The 18565-nt window shown below is 52.0% G+C and overlaps 1 protein-coding gene and 1 pseudogene across 1 annotated transcript in view; both read left to right on the plus strand.

Moving 5' to 3' along the window:
* RPTOR (regulatory associated protein of MTOR complex 1) overlaps positions 1-18565 on the plus strand; it is a 238846-nt gene that overhangs the window by 61993 nt on the left and 158288 nt on the right. Inside the window, exon 2 of the mRNA XM_004709106.2 lies at positions 15660-15762. Coding sequence (XP_004709163.2) covers positions 15660-15762 — 103 coding nt within the window. The remainder of the gene's footprint in view (positions 1-15659; positions 15763-18565) is intronic.
* LOC115872974 lies at positions 15832-15943 on the plus strand (annotated as a pseudogene).

Consider the following 18565-nt stretch of genomic DNA (forward strand, 5'->3'; position numbering starts at 1 on the left):
CTGGTGTGCTTCTTCCATGTGGGCTTTGTTGCTTCTCAGCTAAATGGCCGCTTGTTTATCTTCAAGCCTTTAAGACCCCATTCATTCCCTTTCTCATGATTCGTGACCCTAGAATCATAAAAGAACTGTGCTGTGCCACCTAATTTGGGGGCGGTCTATTACGCAGGACAGACTATAGCCTATATGCATAACGAGCAGCCAGCATCTGTATTGATAATTGTATGCATCAAAAGTGGGAGCTGAAACCCTGCAGAAATTCCCATGCATCGCAGACTTCCCTGGAAGTCTTGGTACCCTTGTTCCGTAGACTTGCTGTCCTGGGGAAGCTGACTGAGGCCTTCTTGGGCTCCTTGGGGAAGTGGGTGGCCACCACGGGTGGAGAATGCTGTGTGCCTGGCTCTTTCCCATGCGTCCACGTTTTTTATTTTTTCTGATGCACGCTGAAAGCTGGTAGTGATTACTGTGGTTAGATTTGCTACTGCCCCACCCATCATGGTGTTTATTTTGTCATGAAAAGCATTTTTGTCAACAAGAATAATCTCATTTTTATCGAGGCGATCTGATCTGCAGGCTGTGTTGAATATATTGAAAATAACTTTAAATCTAGTAGGTGCTGTTGTCAGGCCAAGAGAAACCTATCAAGAAACTCTGAGGCAGTGCAGGTTCCGAGCGATGAGGGTTTGGCCTGGCTGAAAGCTTATGGTCTAGTTGCAGGTCTGATTGATAAGTGTGTGACTGGGAGAAGGAGACATGGCTGACATGCTCAGCAGCGATGGTGGGGAAAAAAGCAGGTGGGTTCTTGGAGAGGTTCAAAGAATGAGAGAAAGGAAAGCTGATGATTCGAAAGCTCAAAGATGGCACCAGAGCATCCTTTTCTTTCTGGTTGATCTCTCCCCCATGCAGAATAGACATCGTTTCGCAGAATGTTGTCGTCGTTAGGGGCCATGCAGTGCCCGTCCTGGGCCATTCTCACAGGTGTTAGGCCGGAGCCTGATGTTGCTGCAGCTGTGTCAGTGTAGCTCGTTGAGGGTCTTCCCCTTTTCTGCTGCCCCTCTGCTTTGCTAAGCCTGGTGCTCTTCTCCAGGGACAGGTCTTTCTTGGTAGGTGTCTAAAGTACGGGAGAGAAGTCTCACCGGCCGTGCTGCTAAGGAGCGTTTTGGCTGTTCCTCTTTCAGGACAAATCGGTTAGTTCGTTTGGCAGCCCATGCTGCTTTCACTACTCTTCAAACCATAATTCAGATGCAGTGTTCTTTTTCGGCCTTCCTTATTCAATGCCCAACTCATACCTTGGAGAACGAGATGGTCAAAATTAAATATTGGAATAAAAATTTAATGTTGGGGGAGTGAGTACTGGCATCAGCATCCCACTTTAAATCAGCCACTTTCAGTTGGGCACTGAAATACAGACCTGGCGATCTGCTCATGTAAAGATAGACAAAACCACGAGGACAAAGCTTTTTGCCACCTCCTTGATCCCTGCTCATGGCCCCTCAAGGTCAGAGGGGAACTGCACCCAGGCCTCCTAGAGCGTGTTCTTGAGGGAGCTGGCGGCCACAGCTTCCTCCCTCCTGCTGGCTGGCTGGTTCAAATTCCAGATTTTTAATTCCATTTGCCCACCCCTTATTGGAAGCCCCCTGTATGATAAGCACGTGTTTTAAAAACAAAACTGCTGAGCTGTTTTCAGATCTGTGGTTAGCATCCAGCCTCTCAACCCCTGTGCCACAAGGGCTCCTGTTATGAGTGCAGCCTGGGAAAACCTGGATAAGGCAGCTCTACTCTGGTGGCTGTGAAGGGGGATGAACCGGGTGACACACAACACGGGGCACAAAGGAGACCAGCATGTTATGTTGGCAGAAGAAAATCTCTGCATTTTCCTTTAGGATTCTGTGATAGATATTGGATGGAAAATGGGCTTTCCTGATCTTCTCTGTGCTGCGCAGATATTAAATGCTAGCCAAGGAGAGAGTTGCTTTTATGAGATCATTGGATTGTAATTAAACATTTAGTACCTGCAGAATATATTTGCATTATAAAAGTAGTTAAAATTTCTCGCTCTTCATAAATTCCGATAATATCATTATACAAAGTAATGAGTCAGTCCTGTGATAGGCAAGGAGAAGTGGCAGGAAATTACTCTGGCAGCAGGATTGCTAATAATGGCGGGCAGATGGCCCCTGGAGGCGCTGAGGGTAAAACCACGCTATTCAAGATGCAGATGAATTTTCCCCCACTGGGATCCATTTCCTCGTCCCCACCTCCTTCAGGACAGGCCTGCCCCCATTTCTTAGGGACCCGGTATGTGTCCTTTTGTTTCGGAGCAGTGTTTGTAGCTTGGGGGTGCCACGGTCAGGTTAGCGGTCAGGTTAGCGGCTTCCTTTGAAGGGCATTTGGATTCCCAGTTCTGACCGTTTCCCTGAGCGGCTGTGAGCATGGAGGCCGCTTTGTGTCTGAACATTAGAAGCCTTTTTGCTGAGCTAAGCACCGAGGGGTGGAAAATTCCAGATTTTTAGTTCCATTTGCCCACCCCTTTTTGGAAGCTCCCTGTATGATGACCACGTGTTTTCAAAATGCAACTGCTGAGCTGTTTTCAGAATGGCTCTTACCATAGTCTGTTGCCAGAGAATGTTTTTTTACAAATGTTCTCTCCTGGTTGCTTGTCTTTTTTAGCCCCTTAACACAGTCATTTGCAGAGCATGCCCAATTTTTAAATTTTTGATGAATTCTAGGTTGATGAATTCTATTGTTAGGGGACTATAAAGATTTACAGTCTTGGATACTTTAAGGAACAGTTCTGCTTGGTCCTGTAGGGTCACTCTGAGCTGAGACCAGCTTGACGGCAGTGGTAAATGGGTGGGTTATTGAATGAGAAGCATACATGTTGGACCCACTCAGCACTATTTCTGGGGATGTTTGTGATTACATGGAGTTGGTGTGCCCTTGGAGGATTAAAGGAATGATATGGCGAAAAATGGTTTAATAGCCCAAACATCAGATTTTTTATTCCTTTATGGAACATACTTTGGTGTGAAGTCTGAGAACTCTTTCACTGGCCCTACATCTCTAAGATTCTCTCTCTCTCCCCCCATAAAAATTGTATTGTTTTAGATTTTACACTTAAGCCTAATTTGAGTTAAGTTTTTTGTATTGAGGGTTAAGTCAAAGTTTGCTTTTGACTTTATGGATGCCCACTTGCTTTGACACCAGTTGTTGGAAAGACTATCTTTCTGCCATTGAGTTGCTTGTACACCTTTGTCCAAGATCAGTCATTGGTATTTGTGTGGGTCTGTTTCTGGGTCTCTGTTCTGTCCCAGTGATCTATGGACATGCCCCTCTACCAATATCACACAGTCTTGATTATCATACTGCCTTGGAAACCCACAGTTCTACCCTGTCCTGTAGGGTTGCTATGACGTACAGCCGTCTGTCTCAGTGACAGCAAGTGAGATGTCTTAAGTCGGGTAGAATGGTTTTACCCACTTCAGGTAGCAGTTTACTCAGTATTTTATCACCCCCCCGCCCCCTTCTAACTTTCTTTGGCCGAGGCAGTTGAATAATTCATACCTTGAGAATAGTCCCATCGTTATAGTTGCATGGTTTAGTTTTAATGATAGGACTATGGGGAATTATTAACCTGAGACAAATTTCAGGCTTCTGTTCGAATCGACCCATTTACACAGGACTATCTACCCACCCACCATCCAAAGATGCCTTCTTTTCTGGTGGGGGGCCGGGAGAGGCATTACAGTTTCATTGGGTTGTGTATACACCAATGAATGATATAGTTCTTAGCAATCAGGAATCCCTTTCTCTGACTGAAATTCAATTCTAGATTTCTAAGGGGAGATACTAGGTTAAAGATTCATTATCTAACTACGGAAATGACCCATTATATATGAAATAAATGAAAGATTACAAATTATATATTAGCAGCAGAGTATGATGTGCATGAAAAATAAGATAAGCCTACAGTCAAGATTTTCTTCACATCTTTTATTTTCATTTAAAAAATTTTTTAATAGACTTTATTTTTTAGAGAGAGTCAGGTTTAGGGAAAAAGTGCAGAAAATACAGAGAGTTCTCATCTCCCCATGGTCCCTTCATTACCGGCCTCTTCCTGCCTGTGGTGTGTTTGTTACAACTGATGAGTCAACACAGGTCGATTATTATTAACTCAAGTCCAGATGTGCCGGCTTCTTACTCATTGGAAACTAACTGGAAATGGTTTTAGTCTATGGTTATTGACAGTATCAGGTGGTGATGATAGTTATATGCATTTTCAGACCTAAAACTTTTTTGGTGATGTTTTAAAAAATGAATTTTTAAATGGTTTACTCTCACTTAGCAATGATATGTTTTCAAAGCTTAGGAAAAAACTAAACTTGCTCTATATGTTACTGGACGATGATTCTATCAGTCTCAGATGCCTTCTGTGTGTGCGCGCGTGTGAACATACATGCAAGAGGGGACCTCTCAACATTCAGGGGAAGATGTCATTATCTGTTTATTCCTTTAGCCCAGACACTTTCAGAAGGCCTTTCATAAACACACAGTGACCTAGCGCTGTCACTGATTAAGTAACTGATACTGGACCTGGATGCGCTGACGTGTAAAATGAGCAGTGGCAACTCATAGTTCGTAACTTTTCCTACTCTAGCCACTGACCACTTGAATCCAGACTCGAGCTTGGTTATTCTTTGTGTTTCGTCCATTCATTAACTCCCTAAAATTTCTCTGTCTCCCCATCTCTTACACACACACATCTGATCTTGTGTGCCCTCCTAATTCTCAGGGGTGTTACTTTTTTAGAGGACTGTGGCAACACTCGTACCCTGGTGCTACGAGACCCGGAGGGTGGTGTGGGGGGAGGGCCGGTCCTCAGAGTATGGCTCCCCAGCACAGCTCTGTGTGCCAAGGAGCTGAGTGCCATCTCCCTTGTTTTTAAGCTTATTAAAACTCAGTTTAATGTAAAAATAAAATATATGCTGAGTATTCTAGTGCTGTCATGTGCCTCCCTGATCAGGGGCAGCTGCAGCATCGAGTCCAGTGTGGAGCAGGAGCCGGATTCTTCTTTCTGAGACCCGGCTTCAGGTTCTCAGAACCTTTTGTTGTGGGCAGAGCAGACTTTAAGGACATTTTGGAAATGAGAGTCTCGCCTCAGGATTTGTGCTTTGCCGTTTTCTTAGAAATGCTGCTTTCTGGAGAGGAAGGCTCTCACTGAGCAGAGCAGTGAGGCTACACAACTAGTGGTTGGAAGGCTCCAGGAGAAATGTCAGCTGACACGGTGTAAACCAGAAAACAATGCCTGTGGGGTTAAGGAGCACAGCACATAAATCACTTGAATAAGCTCTCTCTCGCGCTCTCTCTCGCTCTAGCTCTCTTTCACGAGACTATAGGCTCAATGTGCTAATAGACTTTACCTTGAGACTGGTGCCTAAGCTGGACGTTGGGCTGCGTGGAAAGTATCTGATGGGCTCATTGGTTTCCTGCTGGTCCTTGTCTGTCTCCTGATCCCTTCCAGTTCCCCTCCCCCATCTTCTCCCGTCTCTTCTCCCTCTTCTCTGCCTCCTTTCTGGCCATCACTTCCATCTCCTTGACCCTCCTCCCACTGCCATTGCTGTCCCCTCCTTCCCCCATTGTATCTCCCTCTCCTCCTCTCCCTTATTACCTTCCTCCTCTATTGTTTCCTTCTCCTTGCCCACGCCTCCCCTCATCTTCTTCATCCTTCTCCCCCTCCATATATGTGTTGAACCTTACCACTCATCAAACAAACAGCTACGCAACATTAAACACGTTCCCTCTGATTCCTGGTTCCATGCAGTGGCAGCTTAGTTGTGGAGCAGAAGACTACGAAAGGCAGGAAAGATTCCGTTGGGAAAGATTCGTTGGTGTTGTGTGTCCCGCTCCCATGATCGGTTGCCTAAAAAAACAAATCCAGAGACACTCATGTGTAAGAGAGAGCTTTATATCAAGAAGTAATTATATGTCAGGCAAACATCCCAGCCCAGTCCAGATCAAGTCCATACGTCTCTTCAGACTCACGAAGCCACACGCAAGGATGCAGAATGCAGGGAGATCACAGGCCGGTGGGTGAAAAGTCTTGTGGATCGAATGGCGGAAGCATCACAGGGCTCACCCAGGTCTCAGTGTGGCTTGCTGGTATGAAGGTGGAGGCAGAGAGGGGTGGGGAGGTTCCCAGGACCCTCCTTATGAGGAGGTCACGTCCACAAGGAGGCACCATCAGGCTGAGACCTGGTTGCGGGGCTAGACTCCACCCCTACACTTCAAGTTGACAAGAAATTATGAAACTAACAGTCGTCGTCGTCGGTCACCCTGGTGTACTGACGTCGCAGCTTTGCTGTTGCTGTTAAGAAGGGGTCAGCCGTCTTGGCTTGGGTCAACAGTAATTAAAAAATGATTAGGCCTCAGTGCTGCTCCCCATCCCAGTGGCACCACGAGACAGTGATGCAGGGAAAGGAGTTACCACAGCTGTGCAGCCGAGGTGCCACGCACTGAAGCTTGGCCGGCTGGCCGGCTCCTTGGAGACGTCACTGAAAAGGGATTGATTTTGGAGTGAAACCTCCCGACAGGTCACGTACCAGAAGCTCGTGATCATCCATTCCCAGAAACCCAGCCCTCGGCAGTTCTGTGGAGCACAGGTCTGCTGGGACACACCTGGGGTCAGCCCTGGCTGGACCCAACCCCTGGGTAGCTGGAGGAGGTGCGAGGATGGTTCCCATGGCTATGGCTCCCTGACCAGGCACCCCACCCAGGTTTAAAGGGAATGGGTGGAGGGGTGGCTAATATCCTTGCCTTCTTAGAATGCCCCTCTGGAGGGAGCCCCAGGTAGCTTTCAGCTTAATACTGACCTGAAGGTTCATAGTTACCTCGTCAGAATGGTGGAGAATGTGCCTGCCTTTGAATATTGCTTCACCGTGGCCTTTTTCTGAAAAAATGAAATTTCAAAAACATGTCTTTGGTAAGATGAGGTTCCCCTTGAATGGTGCCGTTGCTGCGTTCTGCACCGTGCCCTGACTTTCTCATTGTTGCCACGCTGGCTGATCCATGCTCGGCTCCCCTGCCCCCACTGGGATTCTAGTCTTGGCTTTGGCAGTGTGAGTGTCACCCATTTGGCCCTCTGAAGGCAGCTCTTCGAAGGAGCACAGTGCCGTCAATGGCAGTGCTCATTTCTGAGCCATGTGTTCCGTAGTTACAAGATGACAGCAAGGGGTAGCTCTGGGTCAGGGTTTGAAGTGTGCTTCAGGGCATTCATTCATCTAGGGGGTGCTCCAGCGCAGCTGGTCCTGGAAGCCTGGCCTTTTCTAGGATGTTGTGTTCTGTTCCAGAGTTTGTTTCTGCTCTGTGCACCTCTGCTGTGCACGTGTGTCTGTGACTGTAGTGTTCTCCAGAGCTGTCTTTCCATGGAAACCGCAACTCCGGGTAAGAGCACACATGTTTGCTTGGATTCTTGTCATCAGTCTGTTTTGGTTAATGTGTTGTGTGTCAAGCTTTCATTCAGAGCAGTCTTACAGAGTGCTGGCCGAAGCAGCAGTGAAGAAATCGAATAGCCCATTGCAGTGGGCAGATCTATTGCAGGAGGTCACTCTGGTCTAAGGAGTTGAAAAGTGTCCCTGACCCAAGCCATGGTCTTTCCAGTGTCCTCCTGGGCTGTGAAAGCTGGACACCGGACCTGGAAGACCAAAGGATGACTGATGCACTGCAGCTGTGGTGCCGATGAAGCATATTGAAAGGAGTTGGACTGCCTAAAGAGCACAACCAGTCTGGTTTGCAAGGAGCACACTCAGAGCGCTCCTTAGAGGCAAGGGTGGTGAGACTTTGGCTCACGTATTTTGGACCTGTCAGGACAGCGCAGTCCCTGGAGAAGGCTGTCATGCTTTCTAAAGCAGAGGGCAGTGAAAGAGAGGAGGACCTTCTATGAGATGGATGGAAGCAGGGGCTACAGCCACGGGCACGAATAGAGCAGGAGTGGTGAGGACGACGCAGGCCCAGGTGGGGTGTTTTCGGTTGTGCATCGGGTCACTGTGGGTCAGGGTGCCTAACAGCCCCGACCTTGGCTTCTTAATGACGCTGTCTCTTCTAACAGGCCCGGCTGGGGCTGGGCTGCCCGCAGGCTCTGACTCGGCAACCACTTAGACAACAAGAGGCAGTGATTGTTGTGTGTGAGCCGTCAGCCATGTCTTCAAGGGGTTTCCTCTTTCTTGCTGACCTTTACCAAACAGGCCGTTCTTCTCCAGAGACAGCTCTCTCCTGACCACATGTCCCAAGTACGAGAGACAAAGTCTCGCCATTCTCGCCTCCACAGAGCGTTTAACTGCACTTTCCCCAGACAGATCCGTTTGGTCACAGGCCAGTGTCTACACTGGGCATTTTAATAGGAAAGGGGTGTGCTGGGAGATATCCAGGAGGTCCAGAGCATATAAGGCCACTAGGTGAGTGTAGAAAGCCTATCATGGTCACCTGGCTATCTATCTCCCCCTGGGCCAGCGCACTACAGTGCTGAATGCCAAAACAGTTGGTGGCCCCCAGGTCACATGTTGATCCCTCAGCTGCAGAGGAGTCTGAGGACACATTCTGTCGTTGGATAGTAGGGGCCGTTCCATGGGAGATGATGGTGCTGGAGGGGGGCCAGGAGGTGACGGGAAGCCCAGCAGCAGGTGCAGGCTGCAGCCCTTGTGGGACTGCTCTAATGGACAGCTGGGCACTGAGTCTCACCGAGGAGGGCCTCCGATTTCCTTGGTTTTCATGTCATGCCAATGTAGCACCAGCTGCTGTACCCATTTTCTTGGAAAGACATGTTCTTTTCCTTGCGCTCCCCCCCCCCGGCCCCCCCACTCCCGCCCACCCCAATGGGTGTTGCTCCTAAGCTTTCCCATTTCCCCGTCATAGCTTCTTGACTAACTTCCTGCCGGCCATTCTACCAAGGCTTGATAAATGCTCAGGGTTGTCAGCTGGGGGTGGTGGGCACCCACGTCACTTCTGACTCACAGAGGCCTCTGTGCCACAGCAAAGGAAGCAACCCATGGGCGCAGTGTCCATGTCTGCTCATCTTGGGGAGGCTCTTCCTCATCTCTGGTGACCCTCTGCCTCCCCGAGCTTGATGTCCTCCCCGTGTTGGCTCTCTGTTGACCACTCCAGCCACGTTTGTGCAGAGTCCATTCCTCATGTCTGCGGGCCGGTCACGTGAGTGACACCACTGTGGAATCCATGCCTACCCATGACGACCCGTGTCACTGTGCAGAACCCTTCCTCCCTGGAGTGGCAGCGTGCCAGCCCCTGCCCCGGGTCAGCAGTGGCATGCCCTAAAAAGTGAGCTGCTCTGGATTCTTGGGGAGGACCTTATTCTGACTGCCCTTCCAGGTTTAGTGTGCTCTTCGGAAAGCTGTTTCCGAAGGGTCTGATGTCGGAGGGGAGCTCACACCCCTGCTTGGCAAGCAACTGGCGTGGGGTGGGCAAGATGGGGCCTCTGAGAGGGGGCTCTGGGCAGCTGCCCCTGGCCTGTGCCCTTTCATCAGGCTGCTTTACTGGACATTTCAACGCCACAAGGTGTAGATAGTATTTGGCCTAAAACGAGTATCTGGAAGCCTGAACTATGCTCTGGTTCAAGATGAGAGGCTGAACTTGGAAGTGGCAGGCCCTTGTCCCCTTCTCTTGGGACTTGGGGTGGTCGTGGTCTGTGCTCTCTGAGCATAGGTGGGCAGCTCACTGCTGTTCCTCACTTCTCTCCAGGGACCCTTCCTTCCCTCCACCACCAGATCCCCCGCCCCACAGCGTGTGCCATGCCTGCGCCTCTACTGTTCTGCTCTAGTGATCAATTATGCATCTGATCGCTCTGCTCACTGCCGCTGCACCGCACGGTAACAAGCTGTGCTGGGGCGTGGGGAGTGTGGTGGCTTTGCTGCCCACAGAGGAGGAGCGAGGAGTGACTGTTTTGATGTGCATGTCACCCTCAGGTTTCATCTCCTGAATTTACATAGTAGCCAGGTGTGCGTGGTAGAGGAAAGGGGGTGGGGGCACATGCTCAGGATGGGGCACGGGGGAGCAGCCTGCAGCCATTGACCTGTTCAAAGTCGCCTGTGGTTTTCAGCCTGGTGAATTGAGTTTCAAGTTTTGGAGGGCCGCTTGGTCTGCGATCAGCCATGGCCTTTAAAAGCTGTGGCGTTTTCTCACATCAGGTAAGCAGGACGAGGCACCCATGAAGGATCCCTCGTGCCCTGATTCAGATCCTCTTGGTGGAGGACTGGAGGTGTTAATGACCGTGCTTGTGTCCACAGGGTCTTGAAGGACCGGTGGCCCTGGAACGGGAAATGCCCTCCCAACTTAGCAGCCGGCAAAGCCTGGCTTGAGGGGGCAGGGCTGTTTGTGGGGTGTGGCTCATGTGCAGTGTAAGTGTTGGTTCCTGGGAGATGTTCCAGATGTTGTTGCTGGTTGGGTGATGTGCGATCTGGAATCGTACCACACTATCCCTTCTAAAAATTGAATTTCACAATGAATCGGTGCCACAGGGAACAGTCCCAGGTACCAGTACCCTGCACCTGCTGCCCCCCACCTCTATGCTTGGCGGTACAGAATCCAAAACCAGCACGCGCCAGGCCTTTAAGGGGGAGCCTTGGTGGCACTGCAGGTTAAGCATTGGGCTGCTAACTGCAAAGTCAGCGCTTTCCTCAGGAGAAAGATGAGGCTGTCTGCTCCTGTAAAGACTGACAGTTTTGGAAAAACTATACAGGCTCGCTGCGAGTTACAATTGACTCAATGGCAGTGGGTTTTGGGGTTACACACCCTGGCTGCCAATGAGCACAGTGTTAGAACTTTAGAATCTCAGACAACTTGTTGACACCTAAGAGTGACCCCCCCTGCACACATGGCTAAGGAAGCCGTGAGACTGGAATGAAGGACTGTGCCCAAGGCTACACACAGACTGTTGCAGGCCATGTGCTCCTCAGACTTCTGAGAGCGCCTGGGGTCCAGCTGGGGCTTCTGAAGTCCCTGCCCTGGAGGAGGCAGGCAAGCCATGCTGCCGCTGTCGGTTATGTAATTTTGGACCATTAAATTTGATAGCCCGCCCATGTTCTTAACTCTATGGCTGTATTATTAAGAAACATAAATCTGGAATTTGTGGAATGAGGTTCCACAGAAGTGGAAGTAAAATACTCAGTAGACATTTGAAGAAACAGCCAAGAATCGCAAACTCACCCCAGCCCAAATGAGGCCAGTAGGTTCAGCTCCCCAGAAGCCAAACAGCTGTGGCTGGAGGCTGTTTGCTGTTAGTGCCGCTCCCCTGCTCTGGGGATTGAAGTGCTAGGGAGAAGACAGGCCGGATATGGGTTTCCAGCTCACCCCCGGGGTGTTTCCCTCCCTTCCTCTTAGAAAGCGGAGGGCGGGCTGCAGGGTTAGGGCTGTATGGAGTGAGCAAGGATGAGTCGACTTAATTTGCTTCATTCAAGTAGCAGAGCTGACTCACGCTGTGCGTCACAGAGCCAGGCCCTGCTGCTGCACGCCGCCCCCCAACTGGACTCACCACTGTCAGCCGCACCGGCTGTAATGAGGGACCTCTTGTGGACCTAGTGGCCGCAGGAGCCTCATTAGTGCCCGCTGGGCCCAGTGCCACCAGTGGCCCCCCCATTAGTCGCTTTCTCTGAGGGACTTGGAGGGCTTCCTCCACCATCATTTTCATAATTAAATCAGTCGTTATTTATCTTACAGAGAGCTGTTTGTTTTGCGTTGGTGAGCTGTGCTTGTGGAGCTAGAGAGAGTATCAGTACCTTGTGCTGTTCGCAGCCACAGTTGGAAAGAGGATGTGTGCAGTGCTGGGTCCCTGCATCCCCCCATTCTATGCATGCACACAGAACCCCCAGCAGCATGCACTGGACTTCCTCAGGAGCTTGGGCCCTTGTGACCCACAGAGTATACACATCCTGGGGATGGGGGAAGGGCTGGGGAAGCATTGCGAATGGACAACGTTCTCCATACCCAGAGGGTTCCCTCCTGGGCAGTGGAGAGAAGCTCCTCCCCTAGCCCCTTGGGAGGCCCCTTTTCATGGCAACCAGAAAGCCACAGGGGCAGTATATCCCTAAATTCCCCCAATGAAGCCTTTGGGGTTTAATTCTTTAAACACACACACACACACACACACACACACACACACACACACACACACACGCTTTGTTTGCTTTGTTTTTTAATTTTTTTCACACACACACTTTCTATTGTGAATTAGGTGCATCAGTTTTCCATTCAGTGTTTCAGACATTTTGTTTCATATCCTTGATTGCAGTCCCCACAGTGTGCCCTCAGATCGCCTGTGGTTGACTCTTCTCAGGAGGGCTAGCCTGCCTGGAGTCATTGCCCCCCACCCCCGCTGTTGGGCTGAAAGTGGAGTCACCCTGGGGGGCTCCATTCTAGGTCTGCAGGGTGACCAAGGGCCATAGTCTCAGGGGTTCACCAGTCTCTAAGCAGTAAGCTTGGTTTTTTCTCCCAGGCTATCAACATTCTTTGTAGGCCCCACCCCCTAAAAAAAATCTTTGTGAAAGGGATGTGATAACAGTTTAAGGATCCTTAGTTTTGCAGATTGAGGCAGCTCGCTGCAGCATCTGGGCAGCCAGGGAGGCTGTGGGAGGGAGAACCTGAATCAGCAGTTGTCTTTACCCCACCCCTCCTGCAAGACCTGCCCCCCTCCCCCCTGCAGTGCCCACCTTACTGAGCCCCTGGAGCTCCAGCCGAAGAGCGGGCAGGGGTTCTCTTGATTTAAAGACCTGTCATGGCAGGTTTTGGTGCTTGTTGACTGTGGCCATGGGAACATGCAGAAAGGTTCCAGAAACATCTAGTTCCAAGTGGCCTGCCCTCAGAATGGGCTTGCTGCACAGTGTACTTACTCCTTCTTACAGGTAGGAGTGCATCGGACTGTCGGTGAGTCCTGGGGGGAATCCCCACTTGGCCACGCCTGGCAGATGCAGCCATCTTGGCTGCTCCCGGTGGGTCCTCAGCCCTCCCACCTGTCTGTCTCCATGAGCACTGCTGCGCTCCATGAGGTCAGTCTGTGGAGGCCCTCGTGCAGCTCCCTCAGGAGTGGCCTCATGAGCGGAGAGCGGGACGGACGCACTCTAAGCCCTTCCCTGCCACCGTAAGCTCTGTTTGGAACATAAGGCTCCTTTCTTGATGTGATGAAGATCAAGTCCAAGGCTGTCATCATTCTTAATGAAGAAACACTTATGACAGGCTCATTAGAACCAAGTACAAAGATTAAAGCCGCTGCCATCCTTGAGCGGTATTAGTTACTCGGTTCCGCACTGTCTGGCCAGACCAGAGACCTGGATAAAGACTGGGAGGGAGGACCGGACGGGGCGTGAGCCAGGACAGCTTACTTGTACGAGGGGCTTCAGACACTGGATGGACAAGATGACGGAATTGTTCCATGGGTTTTTGGGGAGCCTCGTGTGTGTGTGTGTGTGTGTGTGTGTGTGTGTGTGTGTGTGTGTGTGTGTGAAGCAGCGCGGCTGTCTAGACTGAGTGACATGAGAGGCAGTATTTGTCTGCAGGTGCCCACCAGCAAGGCAGGGTCACTGGAAGACTGCACAGGAGCGCATCCCCCAGATAACTGCACGTCACAGTGATTCAGCACGCCACTGCCGCTGACCACAAGGCCGGTGCTTTGAACCCACCTGATGTTCCCTGCTCCCATAAAGATGGCATCCTGGGAGGTCCTGAGGGCAGGGCTGCCCGCCCTGCTGGGCCCTTTGAGTCTGGGGGTCCACTAGGCAGCCGTGGATGCTGGGAAGTGTCTTTGTAGGGAGGTGGGGGAGGAAGCTCAGAGGCCTCAGTGAGGAGAGTGGGGGGGGGCGGGGCGGTGTGAGTAAACGCGTGTGCACACTGTGCCCTGTTAGGAACAGCAGTGCTGCAGACTCAGTCACAGCCAGTAATTAATGGGCCTGGTGCAGTCTGAATCAGAAGCCCGACGGGATTCAAAAGTGAAGCAGTTCATTAACGTGCAAAGCCAGTTGATGAACATAAATGTGGGCAAGTGAAATTTGGGGTAAAACAAACAGTGAGGGAGGATCCAGCGCCCCTTTAGCATTGGGAGGGGCTGTCAGGTAAGTGGCACCGGCAGGTGGTAGTGGGGTTAGGAGTTGGGTTACTTGGGGTCTGGCTGTGTAAGGGCTACCCTGGGCTGGGGTAAGGGTGCTGGGGGGCTGCCTGGCCTGGGGTCTGCCCCATGTGAGGGCTAGTCCAGGCTGAAGGAGTCCTAGCAGAACTGGGGAGAGGGGAGACTGATGGACACCGTGGCCAGTTTTCTGAGGGAGAAGAAAGCACTCTCCTAAGGTTACTTGCCAAGCAAACCCACCCCACCCCCACCCCCAGGTGGGTTAAAGGGCCAGTGTTACCTGCAGCAGCCCAGCATGCGCTGCCCACTTTTGCTCTTTCAGCAGCTGATCTCTGAGCCCGATGTGCTGCTGTAGCTCAGGCACTCTGAGCCTTCTGGAGCCTCTGGTCTGAGGGAGTGTGGACAGGTCGGGCTTGGCTGGGGACAGTGGTGCTGGTGTAGGCCTGAGCAATGGTTCTAACCCCTGAGAGGGTAGTGGGGGTGATGGGCTTGGCCAGGGAGCTGGGAGGGGACAGGCTTAGGGGTTGAAGGTGACACCACAAGGAACTCATTGGAGGGGGCCAGGGCAAGCAGCTGTGCCACATCTAGGCTCTGACAGCCTCTCAGTGGGTGCCCACTCCTCAGTGGGGTCCTTGTTTCTCTGATTTACTGCTGTCACCCCCTGCAAACGTGACTGGCATGTAGTCAATGCTCAGGGACCCTTTGTGAGCGAGCGTTGGTCTGCGGATGACCCCCAGGCCCTGTTGCAGCAGCTGGGTAGGTGGGGCTGGGACCGCGCCAGGTGTTGAGATGATGGCCCAGCATTTGGTGTGCCAGGGAGCAGGAGAGGGATCAGATGGCAAACACCAAACTTGGGAGTGTTGGCACCAAACAACAGGGAATCAGAAAAATCTCCAAGGTTGATAAATCAACCAATGAAAGATGAAGCACGCAAATACTTCATAAATATTTGGGGTAAAAAAATAAGCTTGGGCATCCGAATGCTAGAGTGCAAACCAAGCCACGCTGGCGAGCCCTCTGCCTTCCAGTGCACAGGGACTCTGGATGAGCAGACAGCCCCGTGGCCCAGGCTTAGCTAAGGCACTTGCCAGGGGGTCTGAGGGCCCTTTTAAGGCTCATGCTGTGGAGAATGCATCACGAAGAAGCCCAGGAGAAGCTTCTCTCCTGCCCTGTACCCCTGTCCCTGACACCTGTCTCCAGAGAAGGCAGTGCTTTTGGGAACAACAACAAAAACTCCTGGGGAGGTGGGACTTGAGGAGAGGGCTGGTGAGTCAGAGAGCAGTCTGGGGGCTGAGGAGGGCCTGGCTGCAAGCCTTTTGTTTCCCTGTTCTACCTCTAGGTGAAGCCAGATCATCAGGTGGGGCGACGTGAGGAGAGGGGCTAGTGGGTCTGAGGACTGGGGAGAAGGCTCAACTGAGCTCATTTTCCTGTCTTGCCTCCAGATGAAGATTCTCAGGGGAGGCAGGGTCGAAGAGGGGAAACTGAGAGGGGCTGGTGGGCTGGGGAAAGGGCTCCGCTGAGTTCCTGGTTTCTGTTCTGCCCTCAGATGAAGACTGTCAGTGTTGCCCTGGTGCTGTGCCTCAATGTTGGTGTGGACCCTCCCGACGTGGTGAAGACCACTCCCTGCGCCCGCTTAGAATGCTGGATAGGTAAGTGAATTCTTCTCTTGTATCCAGCACTGTAATAGTGATAAACATTTCTAACAATTGGGCAGGTGGGTGATGTGCAGGAGGAGAGAAAGTGAGCACTTCTCTTGACCAGGATGGCGGTGACCCCTGGGGCCAGCAGGGCACATGCAAGGCCACCAGCTTTGTGGCATCTAATTTTTGTGGCACAGGAACCACTCAGAAGGAGTGTGCCTGGCCTCAGTGTGTAACCAGTGTCCCCGGAGTGATCATGGAGAGGCTGCTGTCGGTGTTCTCCACGCCTGGCTTCACTGTTTCACTGTCACCGTCTCTGCACTCTACTTTTTCAGCTACTGAGCCCAGTCCACTGCAGTGGCCACACACACAGCCTGCAGGCAAATATTCACAGGGAAAGGGCGGGTGAAGGATGTTAACAGGTGGCAATGCAGGCGAGAAATGCTCAGGTTGCAGTGGTTCAGTCAGGACAGGTCAGAGTTCTCCGATGGCTGCTCACATAAAAGCCCAGAGGGCATGCTAACCTCTCCACCACCTCTGTGAGAACAGCAAGCCCAGCCCCCACCCAGTTAAGTGCCTAGGGACACGCCACTACAGTAAATTTCAACCTGAAGTCACTCAGCTTCACCTCACCAGGGACAGCAAGCCCAGCTACCCCAGTTAAGTGCCCAGGGGGACCCCACTCCACAAGTTAGCCTCCTGCCCCAAAGTACTCAGAAGTCCACTCTCTGGCTCCTGGTACTGCTGCTGCTCCTGTGATGTCACAGCTGTTTTCTGTCTGGGTCAAGGAGCTTCATTGTGTTAGGGATTTGGGGGCCAGAGGAGGCACTCTACTCCTGGCTCTTGCTGGTGGTGAGATCCTAGCCCGCTCCTGCTTCTCGGAGGGCTCATTTTATATGCAGCAGGTGGCCTTCCAGTGAATGCTGGTCCTAGGGACTCACAGGGGAATCCGGTCAGTGTCTTCTCCGACCTTCTCCCCCAGAACTGTGCAGGGAAGGCCGTTTGGTGGAAGTTACAAAGACTGCTTAGAAGAGCATATTAAATCACTCACTGCCTCTGCAACAACCGACACAAACAGTTCTTAAAAATGGAGCAGACGAATGAGTGAGTGTTGCTCAGCCATGATGTGAGCCCCACACAGGCTGGCCTGCAGGATGGCGAGACTGCCGGCTGCAGAAGGACAGCGTGCTGCAGCCTCACCTGCAGGAAACAAGCTCGGGGAAGTGCAGGAGGGTGGGGTGGGGGTGGGGGTGGGGGTGGTACACGGGATGATGACACATGATGGCCCTTTGCATGAATGGTGGCGAAGCCCCTCAGACAAGGGTGGTGACCATTGGTGCCCAGCTTGGAGATGGCCATCCATGGCACTGCCCATTACGTGAAAATATGGTTGAATGGGCTGGTGTTTGGTGTGTATATTTTTACCACAACTTAAAATATTGGTGGTGGGAGGAGGGTTGATCAGCTGATACACCTGTGTGAGAGTGTCTTTCTAGAAAGGGTAAATACGTCACAGGTCTTCATCATACAACCAAAGAACGCCCAGTGCTGTCCAGACCATTCTGACTCATGGTCCCCATGCAAGGTTTCCCAGGCTGCCCCTCGGCTCACAGCGTGATCATGGGGGCTCTTCAGAGCCGCAGTGTGCCAGCTGCTTCCCAGCTGTGTCCGTCTCAGCCACTCACGTGGGCTTCTATGATCAACCGAGGACGTTCATTTGCCCAGATTGTCCTGCTGGCAGGTGGCAGGGCTGAGTCTGCTCCCAAGACTGGGGGAGATCTACCATGGTGCTCAGCAGCCTTAGGGCGGCCACCTCACACGCCGCCAGCCAGCCTCTGCCGTGTCCCTTTGTGTGAGGCCCTATAGATCAGAGTTTGTGACAGATATCACAAGCAAGGCACAGGGAGTTCCACCAGCCCAGCGACGCTCCCTGGATGCTTTCCATCAGTATCTGCCCTGCACCCTGCACCCTGCACCCTGCTCCTTGGGCCAGGGCAGCCTCTGACCTGTTTTTTGTGCCTGTGGCCTGCCCTCTTCCAGAGGTCATGTAAACAGTATCTCATCTTGTGTCTGCCCCGTAGCGACGACGTTCATCTGTGCTGTGTGCAGCCACAGTTTGTTTCTCTAGAATAGAAGCACTCCGGCCTTCGGTTGATGGGGATCACACCACACTAGAGAAGCCCCACATCTTCACCACCGGACCAGTGGAGGTCAACATGATAAACGAGGAAGGATGGAAGTTGTTGAAGGAGTCTGCTTGGCTTGGCTTCGCAGTTGATGTGCATGGCAGCTGCAGTCAGCAGACCCAGCAGTGGGTTGCACCCGGCAGATCTGCTGCACAAGATCTCTTGAAAGTGCTCAGAAGCAAAGGCAGCCCTCTGAGGACTAAGGTGCGCCTGCCCGGATGGGCCAGGCCTTCCATGTCTGCCTCTGCCAGTGGTGAGGTCGCCCACTCCTCCCCCCTCCTCCCTCCGTTGGGAAGCATGGAGGTGCTCATGCTTTCCTGCTCTGACAGGGTCACCCCACCCAATCGGCTTCCAAGGGTGAGCTGAGGAAGAGCTGGGGCTCTCGCCGACATCTGGGTGTGTGGTTATCCTAGCGCCACACGTTGGAAAGTGGGTGCCTTCTCCACGGAGTTACTCTGCTCTTCCGAAGGCTGGGCTGGTCTGTTAGGAGCATCCTTCCTGAGACCCGCTTCTTGTGGTCCCAGCCTCCACTCAAGAACAGTTACGACACTACTGCTTGTTCAGGCTTCCTTGCTAGGATTGGCAGCAACTTATTTGTTAATTCCTTTCCAGGCTTCTACATCCTA

Source organism: Echinops telfairi, unplaced genomic scaffold (genome assembly GCF_000313985.2).
Source record: "Echinops telfairi isolate 266 unplaced genomic scaffold, ASM31398v2 ScPeMD7_7458;HRSCAF=8496, whole genome shotgun sequence".
Taxonomy (NCBI): domain Eukaryota; kingdom Metazoa; phylum Chordata; class Mammalia; order Afrosoricida; family Tenrecidae; genus Echinops; species Echinops telfairi.